We start from the raw sequence: 18,970 nt of genomic DNA on the forward strand, positions 1-18,970 counted from the left end.
AAACATATCCTGTATCTGATGCTGCTTCAATGCTTACTCCTCTGATTTGTTCCTCCATACATTTGTTTTTTCTTGCCTTGATAACTAAAATTCTTCTGAAGCCTCTTAACATGTCTTGGACACCTTCACACCTCTGCATGGTCACATCATTCCATCCTGAAAGTCTTCAAGGACCTTGATGTCTATACCCTCCTCTCCTTCCTTGTTCTTGTGCTAGCACTTGGAAAGTGTAAAGTGCTGCACAAACCGTAACATGCACCTTGATATCCTCAGTTGCTTTTGCCTTCCTGCCAATTCAGATCTCTCCTTTGTTGGAGGTCACATCTTTGTTGCAGCACCCTCATCTGATGAGTTATTAACGCTTCATGCTTTTAAAAAAATAAAACTAAAAACCTATCCCATTTTTGTTATTTATAAACTTGTGGAAATTTTAGATATTTCACAAAAACAATGTTTTAAAGCAAACTAGCCATGTATATTTAAAAAAATAACACTGATATAGCTTTATTCAACATCTTTAGCACCTACATATCCTAGTAGTATTGCTAATTATTTTCCCTCCTTTATTTTTGTATGAATTTAGCATTTGTGAGAGGTTGCCAAAATGACAGCCCTAGAGAATGGTCACTGACTGTGCCACAGAAAATGTAGCACAGTTAGAGACCATGCACATTTGCACACTGTCCTACGATGTGCCTGTATCCTGACTTATGAAGGAACATTCTAAGAAGAGGGAGAAATTCTCTTTCTGTGGCTATTAATTTGTGATGTCTTCTGAAACTCTGGTGGCAGTTAGTTCCAAAATTTGGTGATGTGTTGTGATATGACCACCTGTCCACTAGGGATTGGACTGACACACACATTCCATACAGAACACAGAATAGCCATGGAATAGGGCTGGTCTAAACTGGGACAATGCATTGCACTGGGAAGCATGTTAAAACATTTTCATTAACATGGTGTTAAACGTTACTTTGACATTAGTGTGGACAAGAAGAGTGGTGTTTAAAAGATTTTTTAGCAAAATTTTAATTTAAATTTACCATGAGGAGCTTGCATGTTTTTAAACATAACTCCTTGTCCAGACCAACAACAAAGTTGCGTTTAACACAGTGTTTGTTAAAACCTGTTATTTAACATGATGCATTTTCCAGTGTAGACATACATCTAAAGGACCACAACTTTGGAACACTACTTTCTAGGATTCAGAGTAGCAGCCATGTTAGTCTGTATCCGCAAAGAGAAAGAGTACTTGTGGCACCTTAGCGACTAACAAATTTATTTGAGCATACGTTTTCGTGAGCTGTAGCTCACTTCATCGGATGTGTTCAGTGGAAGATATCTCCAAAACCTACATATTCTGTCCTGTATGCAGAAAAATAACCTTTTAGCTATTCCCCGTACCAGCACCCGCTGTTACCACCTATTTCTTCAAACTTAGTTTACTCTCCCCACCAATTCCATTTCTTTCTGTAACTTAATGTAACTCATTGCTTTTAATTGAGATTTGAATGCCTTGTAAAATTATATTGTCTACTATAATATTTTCCTTTACCTTTTTCATATTTAACTGTTAGCGAACTCCTATTTTACACAGACATCTCTCATCCTTCCAGATTTTGGAACAGAGTTTCTATATAGACGAAATATGTAGGCCACGTAATGGATTTTTTTAAAAAAGTGATATGCACTCATTCCTAGTCCTACATCTAATTTCCATCTGAATGCCTGAGTAATTATTTAGAGCTAATGTTTAAGAGAACAGTAGATAATAGAAGAAACTGAAAGTGGCAAGTGACACCTAGGCGTCAGTATTTAATGTTGTTTTAAAATTGAATTAAGTAAAAAAGGGAACATTTTAGCTTTGACAGAAAATGCGTTACAGAAAGCCCTTTTCCCCCATACTGATGTATACAGTCAGACTTCTTTTAACTATTAAAAAAAAACAAAAACCTAAATCCAGAATACTGAAGGACTCTGAAGGAAAATTTGAAATAGAGACAAGCCATTGTCTATGAACAAGTGTTACTGGTATATGCTGTAATAGCTTTCATGAAGCAAATATTCATCCTGTCACAATACAGCTTTGTAAGTCAAATATTGTACTAAACAGGCAGTTGTGACAGTCCCCAACTCCCATCCCTCTAAAAAGAGAGGAGGTTGATGGCAGAGAAGTTTCAGTAGAGGGTCCTTACCTAATAAATGTACTTTCCTCTTGATCTGTTAGAGCCTGGATTCAGTGACTTTCCAAACACACTACAGAGCTTATCTGTTTTCCTTGACTTGTACCAGAGGTGTGAGAGAGGATGGTTAGGTTATAGAATGCTTGGTTAAGGATTAGTTGGTTATGGGGGAGATCTCCATTTTTTTCATTACCTGGTATAATTGTTTTTTGTTTTCATTCTGTCCATCACCCAAAGTTCTTGAATAGTTACTGGTTTGTAAATTAACAAAACAATTCAAAGGCAGCATGACTATTCTATTATAGCTTTGTTAGAAAAGAGACTGAGCAGTTCATCGTTGCACATGTAGAGCTGCAATAATCCAATTGGGCAGACAATATGTACAGAAAAACATATTCATTCCACAGAGAGAGTAAACATGGTACCTTTCCCTTTTTTAGGTATACATAGAGAACTATTGTCAGGAAGTAAGTAATGCAAGGCAGCACTCTTACTTAATCATTTCTGTGAAGGTTAGTTATTTACCACTGACCAAGGGGAGTGGTATAGGATGGAAGGAAGAAATTGTGAATCAGTTTTAAAAAATGTGTATCTCCGTGTTTTCTAAATCAACACTTAACTTGCACCTGACCTTCATGTTATCCTAATGGTTAACATTCTTCAGTCTAATTTTTGTGCCTGATGTTTAAGAATTAAATGTTAGAAAAGCAAAAACGACTTGAGGTATTTATTCCAGTTTTGTGAGTCTATTTTGAGAAAATATCAAAGTTGAATTAAAGGGCACCATAACGTGGTCAGCATAGGACTGTTCCTCCACCATACTGGTCAGCTCTGTTCTGATTGTAAGCGAAAAAGGGTTTTCAGTTGCACACAGGGTTCTTTTATATTTCAGTTAAGTAGCCCTTCCTCTTTACAAGAGCAGAGCAGTATGAGGGGACATTCAGCATGTTTACTTTATGGTGTTCAGAGGTTTGAGGCTTGGGGAAAAAAAACTGATTAATGAATTCATTAATGACTTAATGAAATAAAACTATTACCTCCTCTCCCACCCACCTTTTTTTTCTTCTTCACACTTAGTGAGATGTAAATATGTTATAACCTTCTACACCTGCACTAATTTTGTTACCGGCACCCAGTGCCGAGAGGCTGAACAACAGCTTGAGTTGGTTCGTTACCCGGTGTGCTACACCCAATAATTACAACGGGGTGGAGAAGCAGAAAAGTTTATTTGAAGCTTTAAAAAGGTACAGGGAGATTTGAATTTCAAATCCTGTACAACAAAGCAGGAAGTTACACAGGCTTTTATACATTTTTTTTTTTAGCATACTTATCCAATAGCAAGCTGCTTTAAGTATCCATATAGTCAGCCAATCCAGTTCCCAGCTAGTTCCCTGATTCTCTGTATCATTTGTTAAACTATATATAAAGCTGCTTTATTCAGCATTGTTTTTTTATATTTCCCCTGTTTGGCCTTGCTTAGTTTCAGGCAGTCTGACTCTGCAACATACTGTTGCAGATTCTCAGCATAACTGCTGTGTGTGCCTCCAGGCGGGGGGGCCAAGGACACTTGGGCCTAGCACGCAGAGCTGCTGCGAGTGCCTCCAGGCAGGAGGGGGGGGGCCAAGGACACCGGGGCCTAGTGCGAGGGGGCTTCATTGACACTCATGGTCTTTCATCCCCTCGAGTTACCTAGTGGCCATGCCCCAGTGTTCCCAACAACTCCCCCCTTTGAGAACACTTAACAGCCTTGGCTCTGAGTTTTCTTACTTGGGCTACTTATTTTTTTACAATATGACTTTGCATAAGCACTTTGTGATAGCCCTGAAGAGAATGACTTATTAACTTTTGCAAAAGGGCCCTGATACATGATACCGCACAGCATAATACCAGTAATACAAGCAGTACAGGAAAGAGAAATTTCAATAGCAGGCTAAATAAACCACCAAGCCAAGACGACAAACCCCAGCCTGAAAACAAGGTTTGCAACCAATTGTTTTCTGTGGCAGTATAGGCAACCTGTGCTCCGGCTCGGGCATGGGCCTCAGCCTGTACCACCTTTTCATAGATTTTATAACTGCTATTATTTACATATACACAACATTGGGGCCCGATGAGGGCACAAACCCCTCCTTGGGATGCCAAGAGATAGTCCAAAGCCAGCCTGTTTTGGAGGGAAAACGTCCTGAGCTGCTGTACCTTTTTATTTAATGTTTTTACTGCTGATTTTAAATTATTAACCGAGTTTTTTAATTTTAAGGCCACTTTTTTAAGTACCATCTGCAGCCTTACAGTATAGCGGCCTATGCATGCCAGGGCTGGCCCGGTAAACAGTGGTGCTATTTTCAGTATAGAGCACCCTACCAGCTTCTCGGTTGTGAGGGGATTTTTTATATTGCCCGCTAATGCCTTAGTCAGTTGCCGCAGGGTCTTTTTTTGTGACTTAACAGAGGTGTCTTGGGCATTTCTAATTTTTTTTTTTGGGCAGTGTGGCAGTTATGGAAAGATGAGGAACTCCATGAGCTATATAACAGCTACCTGTCCAGTTGGCTGGCAGCACCTTGTAAGCCTTTCGGCCACATACAAAATAGTGACCCTGTAGGGCCCAATAAGGACTGTTTTTTAAGGGGATTCCTGGGATATTTAAGGCTGCTTTTTCAAACATCTTATATGCCCCTAGGGGGGCATCCCATCCTCCTGATTGGGTACAAGTGGGGGCATTTTTAATTGTGCCGTTTAAATTACATTTGCCATAGGGACCACTACAAACCCACCATTGGCTTGCTACATTGGAGATATTAACTGGACGGCAAGTTACATTTTTAAACCCCTTTTTTGTGGTAAGATTATTTGTAAGTGTTTTTTTAAAAGGGGAGGAATCATTATACCCACACTGTTGGCCTCCCCTGTTGGTCTTTATTTAATATCCATTAGCCCACTGTGTAATAACACAGGAGCTTTTTTTTACAGGATGCCCATAGGGATCAGATTGGTTTCGGGTAAAATATAACACTTTTTTAGTGAGTACTGCAACTGAATACTCCTGGTCCTGATAGGTGGCTTGCTGTAAAGAGGTTTTGTTCCAGAACGGTGAGTCCGTTCTTTTCTGCTCTTTGGTGGTGGCTAATTCTGCTAGGGTCAAGGGTAGCATGTCAAGGGGCATTCCCGTTTTGGGGGATAGTGGAGTTGGAGCACACACCCAGCAATTAGTCTGGTTTGTTAAAGTAGCAACATGGTGCGCAAGCAAAACAAAGGAGTTATGCTCCCGATATGCACAATTTGGAAATACCAATACAAAGAATAACAATGTTACCCAATTAATTATTACCAGAGTTTTTTTAACCCAAAGTTTTTAATACCTGGGTGGGCCCATTTTAGCATTAAGGTGCCCGCTATTTGTGTCTTTTAAACAGTAGCTTTAGCCCGAGATTGTCACTAGATGAGGAGTCAGCAGGTTGGACGGTCCACTGTTCTGCTGACGAGGGGGCAGGTACTGCCTTCAGACGAGAGTGATGGATCCAGTTTTTGTGTCCCTCGATTTTTGCCGCTGTATGGGAAATCAGCAGGACGGTATAGGGTCCTTTCCACTTTTTTTGAAGAGGCTTGTCTTTCCAGGTGCGAACAAGCACAGAGTCACCGGGCTGTAAGGAGTGAACGGGAGAGTCCAAGGGGAGAGGCTGGGAATCCTTGGTATACCTGTGAAGAGACAAGAGAACAGCAGACAGGGAACACATATACTGTGACAAAAAAACATTACCCAACTTTTATTCCCCTGACAGAACCGGGGTGCCATTTATGGGCCATGCCCTTTCAAACATAATTTCAAAGGGACTGAGCCCTAATTTACCCTTTGGGAGAATGCGGATACGGAGTAGGACGAGGGGCAAAGCATCAGGCCATCGCAGTGAGGCTTCTTGGCACACTTTTGAGAGATGCCGTTTAAGGGTCTGATTGGTACGCTCCACTACACCACTGGCTTGCGGTCTCCAGGGCGTATGGAGTTTTCAGGGGATCTGTAAGGCATGTGAGATGCTTTGAATGATTTTTGACGTGAAGTGTGTTCCATTGTTAGATTCCATTCACAGGGGGAGTCCAAAGCGAGGAATGATTTTTATAACAAACTTGAGGGCCACTGTTTTGGCAGTGCAGTTACGGCATGGGAAGGCTTCTGGCCATCCGCTGAACCGATCCACTATAACAAGGAGATATTTGAACCCTTGGGTCCGGGGAAACTCAGTAAAGTCTATTTGCCACACTTGTCCGGGGCCCAGAGTGGGTTCTAGGGCAGCTGGTGGCACAGGATGTCCCGTCGGGGGTTATTCTTTTGGCAGACTAAGCAGTCCGCTTGTACCTGGGCAGCCAGGGGTCGGAGTCCGGAAGTGATGAAGTATTTTCCCATTAGCTGGATAAGTGCTTCCCTGCCAGCATGAGTGGTTTGATGTAGTTTCTGCAGCACTGGCCGGATTAGGCCCTTTGGTAAGAGGACCTTCCCTTCCGGGGAATGGAACCATCCCTCCTTTTCCCGGAGACCGAGTTTGTCAGTTAGCTGTCTCTCCTCCCCAGAGTACTGAGGGGTTGGAAGCTCCCCTACTGATGGGATAAGGGCATGCATATGGGCGTTCTCAGTCTGAGGGGATGGCAGGGTGGCAGCATGCTTAGCCTCTCTATTTGCCCGGGCGTTACCTCTGGCCACATCTTGATCTTTCCTTTGATGGGCTTTACAGTGTACCACCGCCACTTCCGAGGGGAGTTGTTTGGCTTCTAGGAGCCGGAGGATTTGGGGCCCGTACTTGACTGGGGAGCCTTGGGCTGTCAGCATTCCCCTTTGCTTTCATAGGCCAGCATGAGCATGCAGCACACCAAAAGCATACTTTGAATTAGTAAAAATGTTGACCCGCTTTCCTTTTGACAGTTCAAGTGCACGGGTCAGGGCTATTAGTTCGGCAAGCTGGGCAGAGGTCCCAGCAGGCAAACCTTCAGCTTCCACAGTGTCATGGAGGGTCACAACAGCATAACCCGCCCTCCTTTGCCCATTTATTACAGTACTGCTTCCATCAGTGTACCACTCATAATTTGCATTTGGGAGAGGTACATCCTTTAAATTCGGACGGCTGGAGTACTGGACATTTATGATTTTTAAACAGTCATGTTTTTGTTTCTTTGTTTCTGGCAAGAGAGTGGCTGGGTTAAGGGAGGGGCAAGGCTGTAGGGTGACTTCAGAGTTCTCTAACAGCTTAGCCTGGTACCGAGCAATCCGAGCCTGGGTGAGCCAAAGCCCTCCCTTTGCTTTCAATAAGGCTCGGACCATATGGGGAGTATAGATTTGCATAACCCCTCCCAATGTTAGCTTCTCGGCTTTCTTAAGCAATAGGGCAGTAGCTGCGACCGCCCGTAAACATGCCGGCCAACCCTTTGCAACCTGATTCAATTGCTTAGAAAAATAAGCCACAGGACGCTTCCATGCTCCTAACAGCTGTGTAAGCACTCCTAGGGCCACCCCCCTTCGTTCATGTACATACAACTGAAACGGCTTAGAGAGATCTGGCAGGCCCAGAGCTGGGGCTTCCATCAATTTTTTTTTTAGGATTTTAAATGCCCTGTCAGCCTCTGGGGTCCAATAGAAGGGGTCATGATCTGCTCCTTTTACACAGTCGTACAGGGGTTTAGCCCACAGTCCAAACTCTGGGATTCATATCCTGCAAAAGCCTGCCATACCCAGAAATGCCCTGAGCCGCTTACGGTTACTTGGGGTAGGAACTTGACAGATAGCTTCCTTTCTTTCGCTTGAAAGCTGACGCTCCCCTTGCCGTATGTGAAACCCGAGGTACCGTACCTCTGGGAGGGCAATTTGAGCCTTACTCCGTGCTACACGATATCCCCGGAGTCCAATAAAATTCAGGAGGCTCACGGTGGCTTTAAGGCAGGGTTTTTGGCCCATAGTGGCAATTAACAAATCATTTACATACTGCAGAAGGAGAGCCTCCTCATTATCCCACTCCTGTAGGTCCCTGGCCAGAGCCTGGCCAAAAAGGGTGGGAGAGTTTTTAAATCCCTGGGCCAACACTGTCCAGCAAAGTTGCTTTTTAACCCTTTTTCGGTCCTCCCACTCGAAGGAGAAGATCTCCTGTGATGGGGTGGCAACTGGGATGGTAAAGAAAGCATCTTTTAGATCAAGGACTGAAAAATGGGTATACTGTCCCCCTATAGAAGCCAATAAGGTGTACGGGTTAGGGACAAGAGGGTGCAGAGTCTTAACCCGTTCATTGACTGCCCTTAGGTCCTGTACCAGCCGATACGTGCCATTAGGCTTCTGTACGGGTAGAATGGGAGTGTTCCAGGCTGACTGACATTTCCGGAGAATACCATACATTAGGAATTGATCTATAGTTTTCTGTAAACCTTCTCTGGCTTCCCTCTTGATTGGATACTGTTTTACTTGCATTGGGCCTTTTTCTGGTATGAGCTGAATAGTAATAGGGGTCTGGTGGGTGGCCTTTCCTGGAATCCCTGATGCCCACACGAGGGGGTATACCTGGTCTTCCCACGGACTCCATTCTGGGGCTTGCATGGCTGAGGGCTCAACTGCAAGGGTCATGATCCAGGCATTCTCAGGGGGTAAGGTAAGGGTTATTTTGTCCTCAGTAAAATACAGGGTGGCACCGAGGCGACAAAGTAGATCCCGTCCCAGCAGAGGTGTTGGACACTCAGGGAGGTATACCAGCTTGTGGGATATAGTCCTGTCTTTTAAAGCACATTCCGCTGGGGCATACACTGGGCACTTGGTGTCCCTGCCTGTGGCTCCCACCACAGTAAGGGAATCTGCTACTGGCAACTGAAGAGGCTGATTTACGGCAGTTCGGGCCGCTCCAGAGTCCACTAAAAAATCTATTTCTGAGCTTCCCACCCGCATCTTTACTCGGGGTTCCGGGGGTAGGGTGGTCCGTCTTTCCTGACACCCCTATTCCTGCTCCACCATCGCCATTATAGGGGCACCCCCCTTTTCTTTCCTTTTTGGGCACTTATTTTTCCAGTGTCCCTCCTGTTGACACAGGGCACACTGGTTGCGACCCAGTCGTCTCTCCTGCAGGCCCAGACGGTCGCGTCCACGGCCCCTTCTCTTAGTGCCGGCCTGTACCGCTGTTACCATTAATTTTACTTGCTTTTTTTTTTTTTTTGTCTTTCTCAGACTATAAGCTCGGTTTGCAGTCTCTAAAATTTGTGCCATGGTCATACCCATTAAATTCTTTTTTTTTTGTAACTTTCTCTTAATATCAGGGGCTGCTCTGCTTGTAAAAATTCCCTTAATAATTGACTTAGTTGCCTGATCATCGGGGTCTGCATTAGTGTTCTGTCGAATGGTGTCCCGAATACTCTGTAGAAAGGCCCCTGGGCTTTCTTTTAAATCCTGCATTACTTCATATGGCTTTGCCCAATTATTATGTCGGACAGCCGAGTGACGGAGTCCATGCAAAAGCAACTCCTTATAGGAGGTAAGGCGGGTCATATCCCCATGATCATTTGGATCCCACCTGGGGTCTGCTCGGGGGACTTGTGCATCCGGGTCAGGGACATTAATACGATCCCGGTCGTACCGTCTCTGCGCCTCCTCCCTTGCCTTGGACACAACCTGTTGTCTTTCAACCTCAGACAATAGGGTTCGCAGGAGGACGTTACAATCATCCCAGTCCGGCTTGTGACTACTGAGGCACCCCTCAAAGACTGATATAAACCTGCTTGGGTTGGTGGAAAACTCTCCTGCCTGTGCTTTGAAAGCAGCCAAATCCACAGGATTAAAGGGCACATGAGTATAAACCTGCATAGTTGTGGCAGGACGCCTGTCTGATCCAGACCGGGCGACTTTAGTTTTGGTGATTAAGGGGTATAGGCCAACCATTGGGGACTTACAAGGTGTGGGTGTAGGGGCCGAAGGGGACACCGGCTCTGCCATTACAGTGGGGGTGGGGGTCTGGGGACTAACATTAGCTGCTACCGAACCAGTTGGAGTCAGATTACAGCGCTGTAAAATATCTGGTCGAGTACATAAAGTCAGAAACAAATGCGCATACATATGTTCATTCCATTTCCTTGTTCTCTGACAGAACAGGAGTAACTGAAGGATCGTGTTGTAATTAATTGACCCTCCTGGTGGCCACCACTCCTGGTCCTCTAGTTGATATTGAGGCCAGTCAACTGTACAGAATCGTTTTAATTGGCTCTTAGTCATCGGATCCGCACCAAATACCTTCCAGTTTGCTAGAATGCACTCTAGGGGCGTACACCGTGCCCTAACCTCTGAGCTCTGTCCCTGTCCCATACCTACAGGGTAACTCTGGGCGTCCCCAGGTTCCAACAGAGCATATAATTCGGATTTTAAAAGGTTCCTACCTTATTTAAGGGACCGGTTCTTCACCGCCGTCCTGCAGCTGCTCCTCCCCCACGTCTAAGGGACCGGTTCTTCACCGCCATCCACAACTGCTTCTCCACTATATGAGTGCGTTGCTCCGTTGTGCCCTCTGGGGTCGATCAAATCGCGTCTCCTCCGAGGCCCCCGATGAACTCACCGGTGCGCACTGGGCGTCGGTTCTCGCCGCAATCCTCGACCTCCAGGAGGGGTCCGGGCAAGGCTAAATTGCAGCCTCGAGCCCACCCAGGGACGCCAAAAGCTGTTACCGGCACCCAGTGCCGAGAGGCTGAACAACAGCTTGAGTTGGTTCGTTACCCGGTGTGCTACACCCAATAATTACAACGGGGTGGAGAAGCAGAAAAGTTTATTTGAAGCTTTAAAAAGGTACAGGGAGATTTGAATTTCAAATCCTGTACAACAAAGCAGGAAGTTACACAGGCTTTTATACATTTTTTTTTTTTAGCATACTTATCCAATAGCAAGCTGCTTTAAGTATCCATATAGCTAGCCAATCCAGTTCCCACCTAGTTCCCTAATTCTCTGTATCATTTGTTAAACTATATATAAAGCTGCTTTATTCAGCATTGTTTTTTTATATTTCCCCTGTTTGGCCTTGCTTAGTTTCAGGCAGTCTGACTCTGCAACATACTGTTGCAGATTCTCAGCATAACTACTGTGTGTGCCTCCAGGCGGGGGGGCCAAGGACACTTGGGCCTAGCACGCAGAGCTGCTGCGAGTGCCTCCAGGCAGGAGGGGGGGGGCAAGGACACCGGGGCCTAGTGCGAGGGGGCTTCATTGACACTCGTGGTCTTTCATCCTCTCGAGTTACCTAGTGGCCATGCCCCAGTGTTCCCAACAATTTGATTGACCAGTTTTTTTAAAAAAGAATTATTTTGGTATGGCACCTCACTTCATGTGAAAGCATTAATAGCTGATTTCCTTTTAAGTACATTTTAAGTTTATGGATATTCTTGGTCTAGATAAAACTTAGTCCTGCCATGAGTGGAGAGGACTGGACTAGGTGACCTCTCTAAATCCTTCCAGTCCTATGATTCCAGACACTATGGATCTAGTTTGCAGCAATGCTCACTTATGGCTTTTACTTCCAGATGGCATTATATAATATAAACAACAAGGACTCCTTGGTGTTTTTGTGGATACAGACTAACACGGCTACCCCCGATACTTGACATTATATAATATAGTTGATCTGTTTTAAACAATTGAATGCAAAAATACTTTTTTTTCTGTTTAAAGTCCATTACCCTTTGGCGTTCATTATTGTATTTTCCACAATATCACTTAGTTACTTCTAATTTAACCACCACAGTTCATGTAATTTTTTTTTAACTTACTGAAATACACAGGTATATTTACACATGCTATTTCTAGAGATAACTACTGTATAAGGATGTAGATAGCTGTTGTCCCAAGATCCACCATCTGCAGAGTTGTAGATCAAGAAAGGCTTAGCCACTTTTATTATTAACATATGTTTATAACAACAGCAGCAATTTTTTAAGAACCTTTCAGGGACATATCCAAATAAATAATAGTCCCTGTCCTAAGGATTTTACAATCCAGGTTAGATACAGTGATAGGACGCAGGGAGATGACATCACATTGAGGAGGAGAGGGAGACATACACAAAACAAGGTGACAAAGTTGCTTGCAGGTAATATGATATTTAATCTGTTTAACTTAGTTGCTTGAACAGACAGACAAAAAATAATCCTTGGAAAAGCCATGTGTTCACTGTGTCAGCTCCCTGAAACCAATGCTCTTTGAGGTCCCTAGGACCTGTCCCAGGAAGTCATAATTTAGGACATTGGCTCCCAAAGTGTGGTCAGCAGATCCCTTTCTTCTGGTTTGTAGAATAAAATGTCTAAGCAACAAGTGGCCATGGACTAGGAAGTTGAAAGAGGACATTGTAAAAGAAATGTAGACTAAGTGGTCTGTGGAATACAATGTGGAGAACTACTCTCATATAGAATATCTCCTCCCCATCGTGATATTCACTATTCAATGAGAAAACCTGGATTTGTGCTGGAAATGGCCCACCTTGATTATCATACACATTGTAAGGAGAGTGATTCCTTTACATAAGCTATTACCAGCAGGAGAGTGGGGTGTGGGGGGAGAGAAAACCTTTTGTAGTGTTAAACACCCATTTTTTCATGATTTGTGTGTATAAAAACAAACGTCTTCTGTATTTTCCACAGTATGCATCCGATGAAGTGAGCTGTAGCTCACGAAAGCTTATGCTCAAATAAATTGGTTAGTCTCTAAGGTGCCACTAGTACTCCTTTTCTTTTTGCGAATACAGACTAACACGTCTGTTACTCTGAAACCTGTCAATGAGACTGCAATCCCTAGAATATGGCCTGGGGGTGGGGTGAGGTGGGGTGTCCACTAGTGCTTCTACCAGTGGTGGTGTGCAGTTAGTTCCTCCGTGCTGGTTTTCTATTACCCCTTAACCATATTCTGTGGCAAGGCCAATAGATGCTGTAGCATTCTGGTGCAGCACTAGTGGGATGGTAAAACAATAGTAAATGTAACTCTGTTAAACTCCCCTTCTTCCTGCACCTCAGTTTAACTCTTTGCTGAAGCACAGATTAGAGTTCTGTCTGGTAATGCTACAGCTGTTGTATGTGAAACCCTGATAACAGGTGTTAATAGTTACCAGTCCATTTCAGAGAGAGACTACCATACACTGTCTTACTAAAACATTTAATGCACACAGTAAACAGTATAAAATATGGTAAATGGTATTTGGAAAACTATGAATAACTTTAAACAAAAGCTATTAGTAAATCTATTGGTGTTTGTTTTACAGAGTTCCCCACTTTGTTTCTGTTACATACATTAAAATATAAAGATTCAAGATAATATCTCTTATACTTCAGTGCGCACGCACACAAATACATTCCCCTCTGATTTTCTCTCAGAGATGTCTCTGTAGTGTGGCCATAATATGTTCTGTGTGTCACCTGGACTCCCCAGAGCTTGAGAAGAGTGGGAACATCTCTTTCAACACTTCAGAACCTGTCAGCAAACAGTCTGAGGATCTCCATAGCTAGTCCTATTCCAGCCCTTGGGTTAACAGAAATCTGCAGCTTGCATTCAAAATGGTACAGATATTGGGATCAGCATATAAATCATCCATTCCCTCGATCTCTGTAAGGCTCTCATTCTATAGGGCACCATCTTCTCCCCATAAGCGCAGCTAAGTCAGGCAAGAATTTAAAAACCCACACCACACTAAGCTCTGCTCCATTCTCTCTCTTTAACTGAGGCAGAATTGCAGTTTAGAGCAGTTAGCTGATAGCTAAATGTAAGTTCTGCTGGCTCTGTAGCCTCTAGGGCAACAAATACTCACCCCAGCTCTCCCTCTGGGTCTATGACACAGACCACAGTGGACAAAACATCCCAATGGAGGGCTTCTCTAGTAAGTAAAGCTGGAATAGCATTGCTCTGCATCCAAAGTTCTACATGACTGGGATGCAGCCCTCACAGCACATCTCATGGTCTTACGATGATCAGCTGCTGAGTCCACGGGGCTCCCTTTTTAACTCATATATTCATAACCTGCCCTTTCCCCTCAGCCACCTGATGCTCTGATAGGCTCAGCTTTTGGAGGGTGACCCGCCAGGCGGATTGACCACAATGAAAAGTTCCTGTACAGATTCAGAAACAGCTACTGAGCATGTCTAGTAACTGCCACACCCAAGTTCTGAATGCTCTGTGCCCTGACTAAGTTGCCCTCCATGTCCTTCCCACCCTCCAAACTGTTTCTCTCCTTTGTTGAATCAAACAAGTTCAAATGCTGCAGTATAAAGCATGTAAGTTACACAGGCAGAAGATATATTAAAAATCCGTCTTACTGAATTAAATCTAAAAATGAATTATACACTGGATACAGTATTCCTCTTGTTTAATTTGCTATTTTAAAACAAATTCATCTTCTGCCAAACTTTTTTATTCAGAATGCAGAACTGTCTTGTAAAGGTCTTCCGGAGGGAAGCTAGAGGTTTTGTCAGCTGAGAAAGTTTGGGACAGCAGATGGATAGGACCATGGGATAAGGACATTAGTTGTACGTTTCAGTGATCAAAAGTGAAATATTTAACACTGTTGGCATTTTAAATTGTCTTTATTAGGTTTCAGGTTAACACATCATTGAGATAAAGGGAACAATTTACACTTCCGGAAATGTTTCAGGCTGTCTGCAGTCATCTCTGTCCAATTTGTTTGTATGCTTGGTTCATGTTACAGAAGAATTAGAAATGTAAATATTTGTTAAAATATTTTAAAAGAAGGCTTATATTTTGGAGCACAATTTATCAGCAAATTCCATGGCAGCAAAATCACAAAGCACATCTCCTCTTGCAGAAAATGACAAAGCCACCAATTTTTTCATCTCTGGACCTAGATTTAATGATCTGGCCCTCTTAAGTAAAAACCACCTTGATAGAACAAAATGTGGTGGAAAACTTTCAGTAAGAGAACCTTTTTCTGACTTTCCAAAGTAGGCAGTTCCTTCTAGGGTGTTTCTTCTAGATCTGTATTCCAAATCCTCTTCCAAGCTGCTGTGTTGGGGTTGGGAACCAGAACCATCAAGGTCGATGCCTCTTTATAGTTGGATGGAGCTGTTGGTCTTGCTCTATACAACCCTGTTGGTTCCCAGGGACCACCAGTGATCTGTGGAGCAGTTGATGGTCCACAGAGTGCTGATTGGTGACACGGTGCTGGCTCTTCTTCTTGCTTTCAGTTTCTCCATCATATTGAGAAAAGCTAAACATATATTAAATACTCTCCTAGTCTTTTCCATTTAAGCAATTGCTGTAGTTGACACAGAGATTTTATGATTGCAGAGAGGAGCGGAGTGATTTATGCAATCATGAATGTGCGAGGTGCTGTCCACAAGTCAATATCTCTATTGAGATGTGGATCACATTTGGAAAAATCCCTGCTCTTCCTAGTCAAGCTGCTCTGTAATGAACATCAATTAACTTGCCTTTGCTTCCTGTACTGTATCGTACACATGTGCATGCAGTTATGCTTTTGTCTGCAGGCTTTCTGTATAAGCAGCCATTCTGCCCTACATTTTGGGGACAAGTATACTGCAACTCTGCTAACTGCAAGGGCTGTGCCACTTTCATTTGTGTCTTCAGCATGTGGTTTTTGCAGAGCATCAGCAGTGCCTTCTGTAGTCTTTGTGGGCCATGACAAAGAGCTCCATCTTGAGTGATAAGGAGTATTTTATTAAACAATCTGAATCCTGACACTGCTGTGCACTAGTATAATTTATGATTGCAGATAAACTTTTTTGTTAGCTGGCTTTGTGGTAGAAATGAAATGCTGGGGTTAGTTTAATATTTCTTCAGTGATCCACAAAATCTTTAATTATTTTCCCGGGTTCAGGTTCTACTTCCTGTATAGAATTAAGTCCTTAAATTGCTATGAATACAGCCCTCAGGTCTTGAAATTGTTTTTTTAGATTAGAATTGTGGTATACTTTGTTCCAATTCTCCTGAAGATATTTATCCTATGTTCGCTTATTGTTTTTGACAGGTCATCTGAACAAGAATCACCAAAGTGAGTTTTCTTATAAGCATACAGACATTCTACTGTTGAAAATGGGGATTTCAGATATGAAGTAAAATTATGAATGAATGAAATCTTTGAAGCCTTTCTATTTAAATAGTTAGAAAATGTCTTTAAAAAATCTTTAAAAAAATCTCAAAACTAAGCTTTAGAAACATGTTGAATTCTAACATGCCAGTAAGCATCCAAACATCGTAATTTGCAAAGTGTCACTTCTTTAAATTGCTCTGTAGAATATATAGTAAAAGTTTAATTATGCTAAAATCTGTTGGTGATTTATCTGGTAATTCTTTATATAGTACCAAAAACATTAAATTAAGCAGTTTGGAAGTCACATCCATCCCTAGTGCTGTTAACTTTTCCTGCACTGGGGAATCATTATGGACTGTAATCTGATGTTACAAGAGAAATGTGAACATTTGCTATATTCCTCAAAGATTATGTTAGTGTGATCCACTTACACATCTAACTTTGGTATCTTTATAATACTGATTTATATTTGAATCATAAATATCTTGAGGTATACAATATTCATAACAATAATTACTAGAGAAACCAAAATCTTACCCCACTAAGCCCGAGAGACTACTGTTTTGTATGTCATTAGACTGCTGACAAGAAGATCCCCCTGTGCATCTCTGCTGCTACAACTTCCAGAACACAGTGCTGAAATGAAGAATACCTAATCCTTCAAAGTAAACATGTACTCCTTCTTGTATTAGTGTAAAACTTCTGCCAATCTGCTCCAACTAATCCTCCGCTGTTCAATACAAGAAGTGAGGTAGTTGGAGTGCATGCAGATAAATGCTGGAACTCAAATTTTTGCACACCACTACAAATAATGGCACATTCTCTTAGAACTTCCTACTTATTATTGCACCCTACCTCATCCCGAACCATTTCCAATGGCTCTTTCCAGCTCCAGGAAACAGAGTTAAAATAGCATTGTAGGGATGATGTGTACTTTAACTTAATTTTCTATGTCTTGGTTTTCAGAGGGTTGTTTTTGTTGCTCTAGCTCTTCTTGTCCTGGTTTTCAGAAGTTTGGGTATAGCTGAATTCAATATTCTGGCATGGCAGAAGGCACTGCTGGGCAACCATAACTGCATTAACGAGGTTTTGGTGAAGTTCATTTCCTTGTCATTTTTAAGAATAGTTTCTCAGTATCCCCATGTTCCACAGCCCAGCTCTTTTTTTACTTCCTCTGGCTCCTTGTTAATGATTGCCTTGGCCACAGGATGCACTGGCTAGATGTTAGTCACTTCACTGCCTCTGCATCATCTTTGTGACTTCTTTCTCTCTGCCTGTATCACAGCCTGATTCTCCTCCACAGGGAAGGGTGGGCATTGGAATGGGACCCACAGGCTATGGAGCTGGAGAGAGAAGGCAGGAACTATGCAAGGACTAGCCTGGAGTCAGTGGGGAACGTTTTTTGAAGAGAGAGGGTTTTGGGGGACAGAATTCAAAGCCCCCAACGTTTCCTACTGCACAGCTTTCCTTTGCATCCCACTCTTTCCTGCACTGCTCCAACAACCCTTTAATTGCTCCTAAATTCTTCCCCACTGCTCAGAATTCCCCACCACTGGTCCGACACTGCTCCATGACCTCCAATGGTCACCTCCTCATGCCCACTGCTCTCACTTCCCACCCCCGCAAACCCCCACTACTCTGAGCACTGTTCCTCCCTCATCCTTGCCAAGTCCACTACCCCAGACCTGGGCCTAGTGTATGGGGAAGGAGCTCTACACATCCATCTGTAGCATAGGAAGCTCAGAGAGGTGTGAAGTGGTTCATTAATATCAGTGAGGTGTTCTGTGCTCAATGTCCCCCTACTATCTCAGCGCTGTGTACTGTGCCATTTTACTGAACATGCTCATACCCAGCTCCCCACCCTTCCTCAGTTTTAAAGGGGAAACAGAAAAAGGAGCTATAGATATGAGAAGGCTTGGGGAGGCAGAGATGAAACTTCTATAAACTTTACCCTTAATAACTTTTTCAGTATTTTCAATATTGCTTCCCCAACAGCTGGATAAATGCCAAGTGGCTGAGATCAGTTTCAAGAGGATTAGAGGCATAGTTTGAGCCCCAGATGTACGCAAAAAAGTTTTAAAAAACCAGATGATTTTATCAACAGATGTTGGGGTTTTTTGAGGGGTAGCGCATATCTCATGAATGCCTTGTTCAAATGACCCCAAATTTTGACCAAATCACCTTATTCCCCACCCCCATGAGGCATGGTAAATTTGAAGATAATCCAAGTAATGGATTTTAGAGCATTTAGAATAGTCTGCAGTTAAATAGAAAGTGACGCTCAACTTTAACTGGCGCTCTGCTATAAGAAGTTGACATTACATGTTTGTAATTACTACTGTATGTTGAGTTTAGACCCATGAATATCAGTACCTTTTTAATGTACCTTCTTTTTCTTTTAATGAAGGAATGTATTGGAAAATAGTCCAACACAGAACTGTCTGACTCATACCTCACCTGTTGCCTTGTCCCAGTCTCCCAATGGAGTTGGTAACTTTTCAGGCTCTTATCCATTGGATGGGGTGGACAAACAGTTTTTAGAAACATATGACAATGTCACCAAAGGGAGCTTAACAGAAGATTCCAGTCAGTACTACTGTGAGAAGGTAAGTTGTTTAACGGAGAATGCCTAGTATAAATGTGCATCCAGTCAGTGAGATAAAGCATTCATAGGGTTATTCCAGCAGTGTTAACTTGACTGTTGCACAATTTACATGTTTAATGGCATGCACTAATAAGAGTAAGTCTGGT

General features: G+C 42.9%; 1 protein-coding gene across 1 annotated transcript in view; it reads left to right on the forward strand.

The window, feature by feature from the left end:
- The window catches only part of PTPN3 (protein tyrosine phosphatase non-receptor type 3), a 274,552-nt gene that overhangs the window by 188,501 nt on the left and 67,081 nt on the right, over positions 1–18,970 (forward strand). The window contains exons 15-16 of the mRNA XM_084619614.1: positions 16,157–16,180; positions 18,627–18,825. Coding sequence (XP_084475740.1) covers positions 16,157–16,180; positions 18,627–18,825 — 223 coding nt within the window. The remainder of the gene's footprint in view (positions 1–16,156; positions 16,181–18,626; positions 18,826–18,970) is intronic.

This window comes from Lepidochelys olivacea (genome assembly GCF_965140295.1).
Source record: "Lepidochelys olivacea isolate rLepOli2 genome assembly, chromosome: 2".
NCBI classification, from domain to species: domain Eukaryota; kingdom Metazoa; phylum Chordata; order Testudines; family Cheloniidae; genus Lepidochelys; species Lepidochelys olivacea.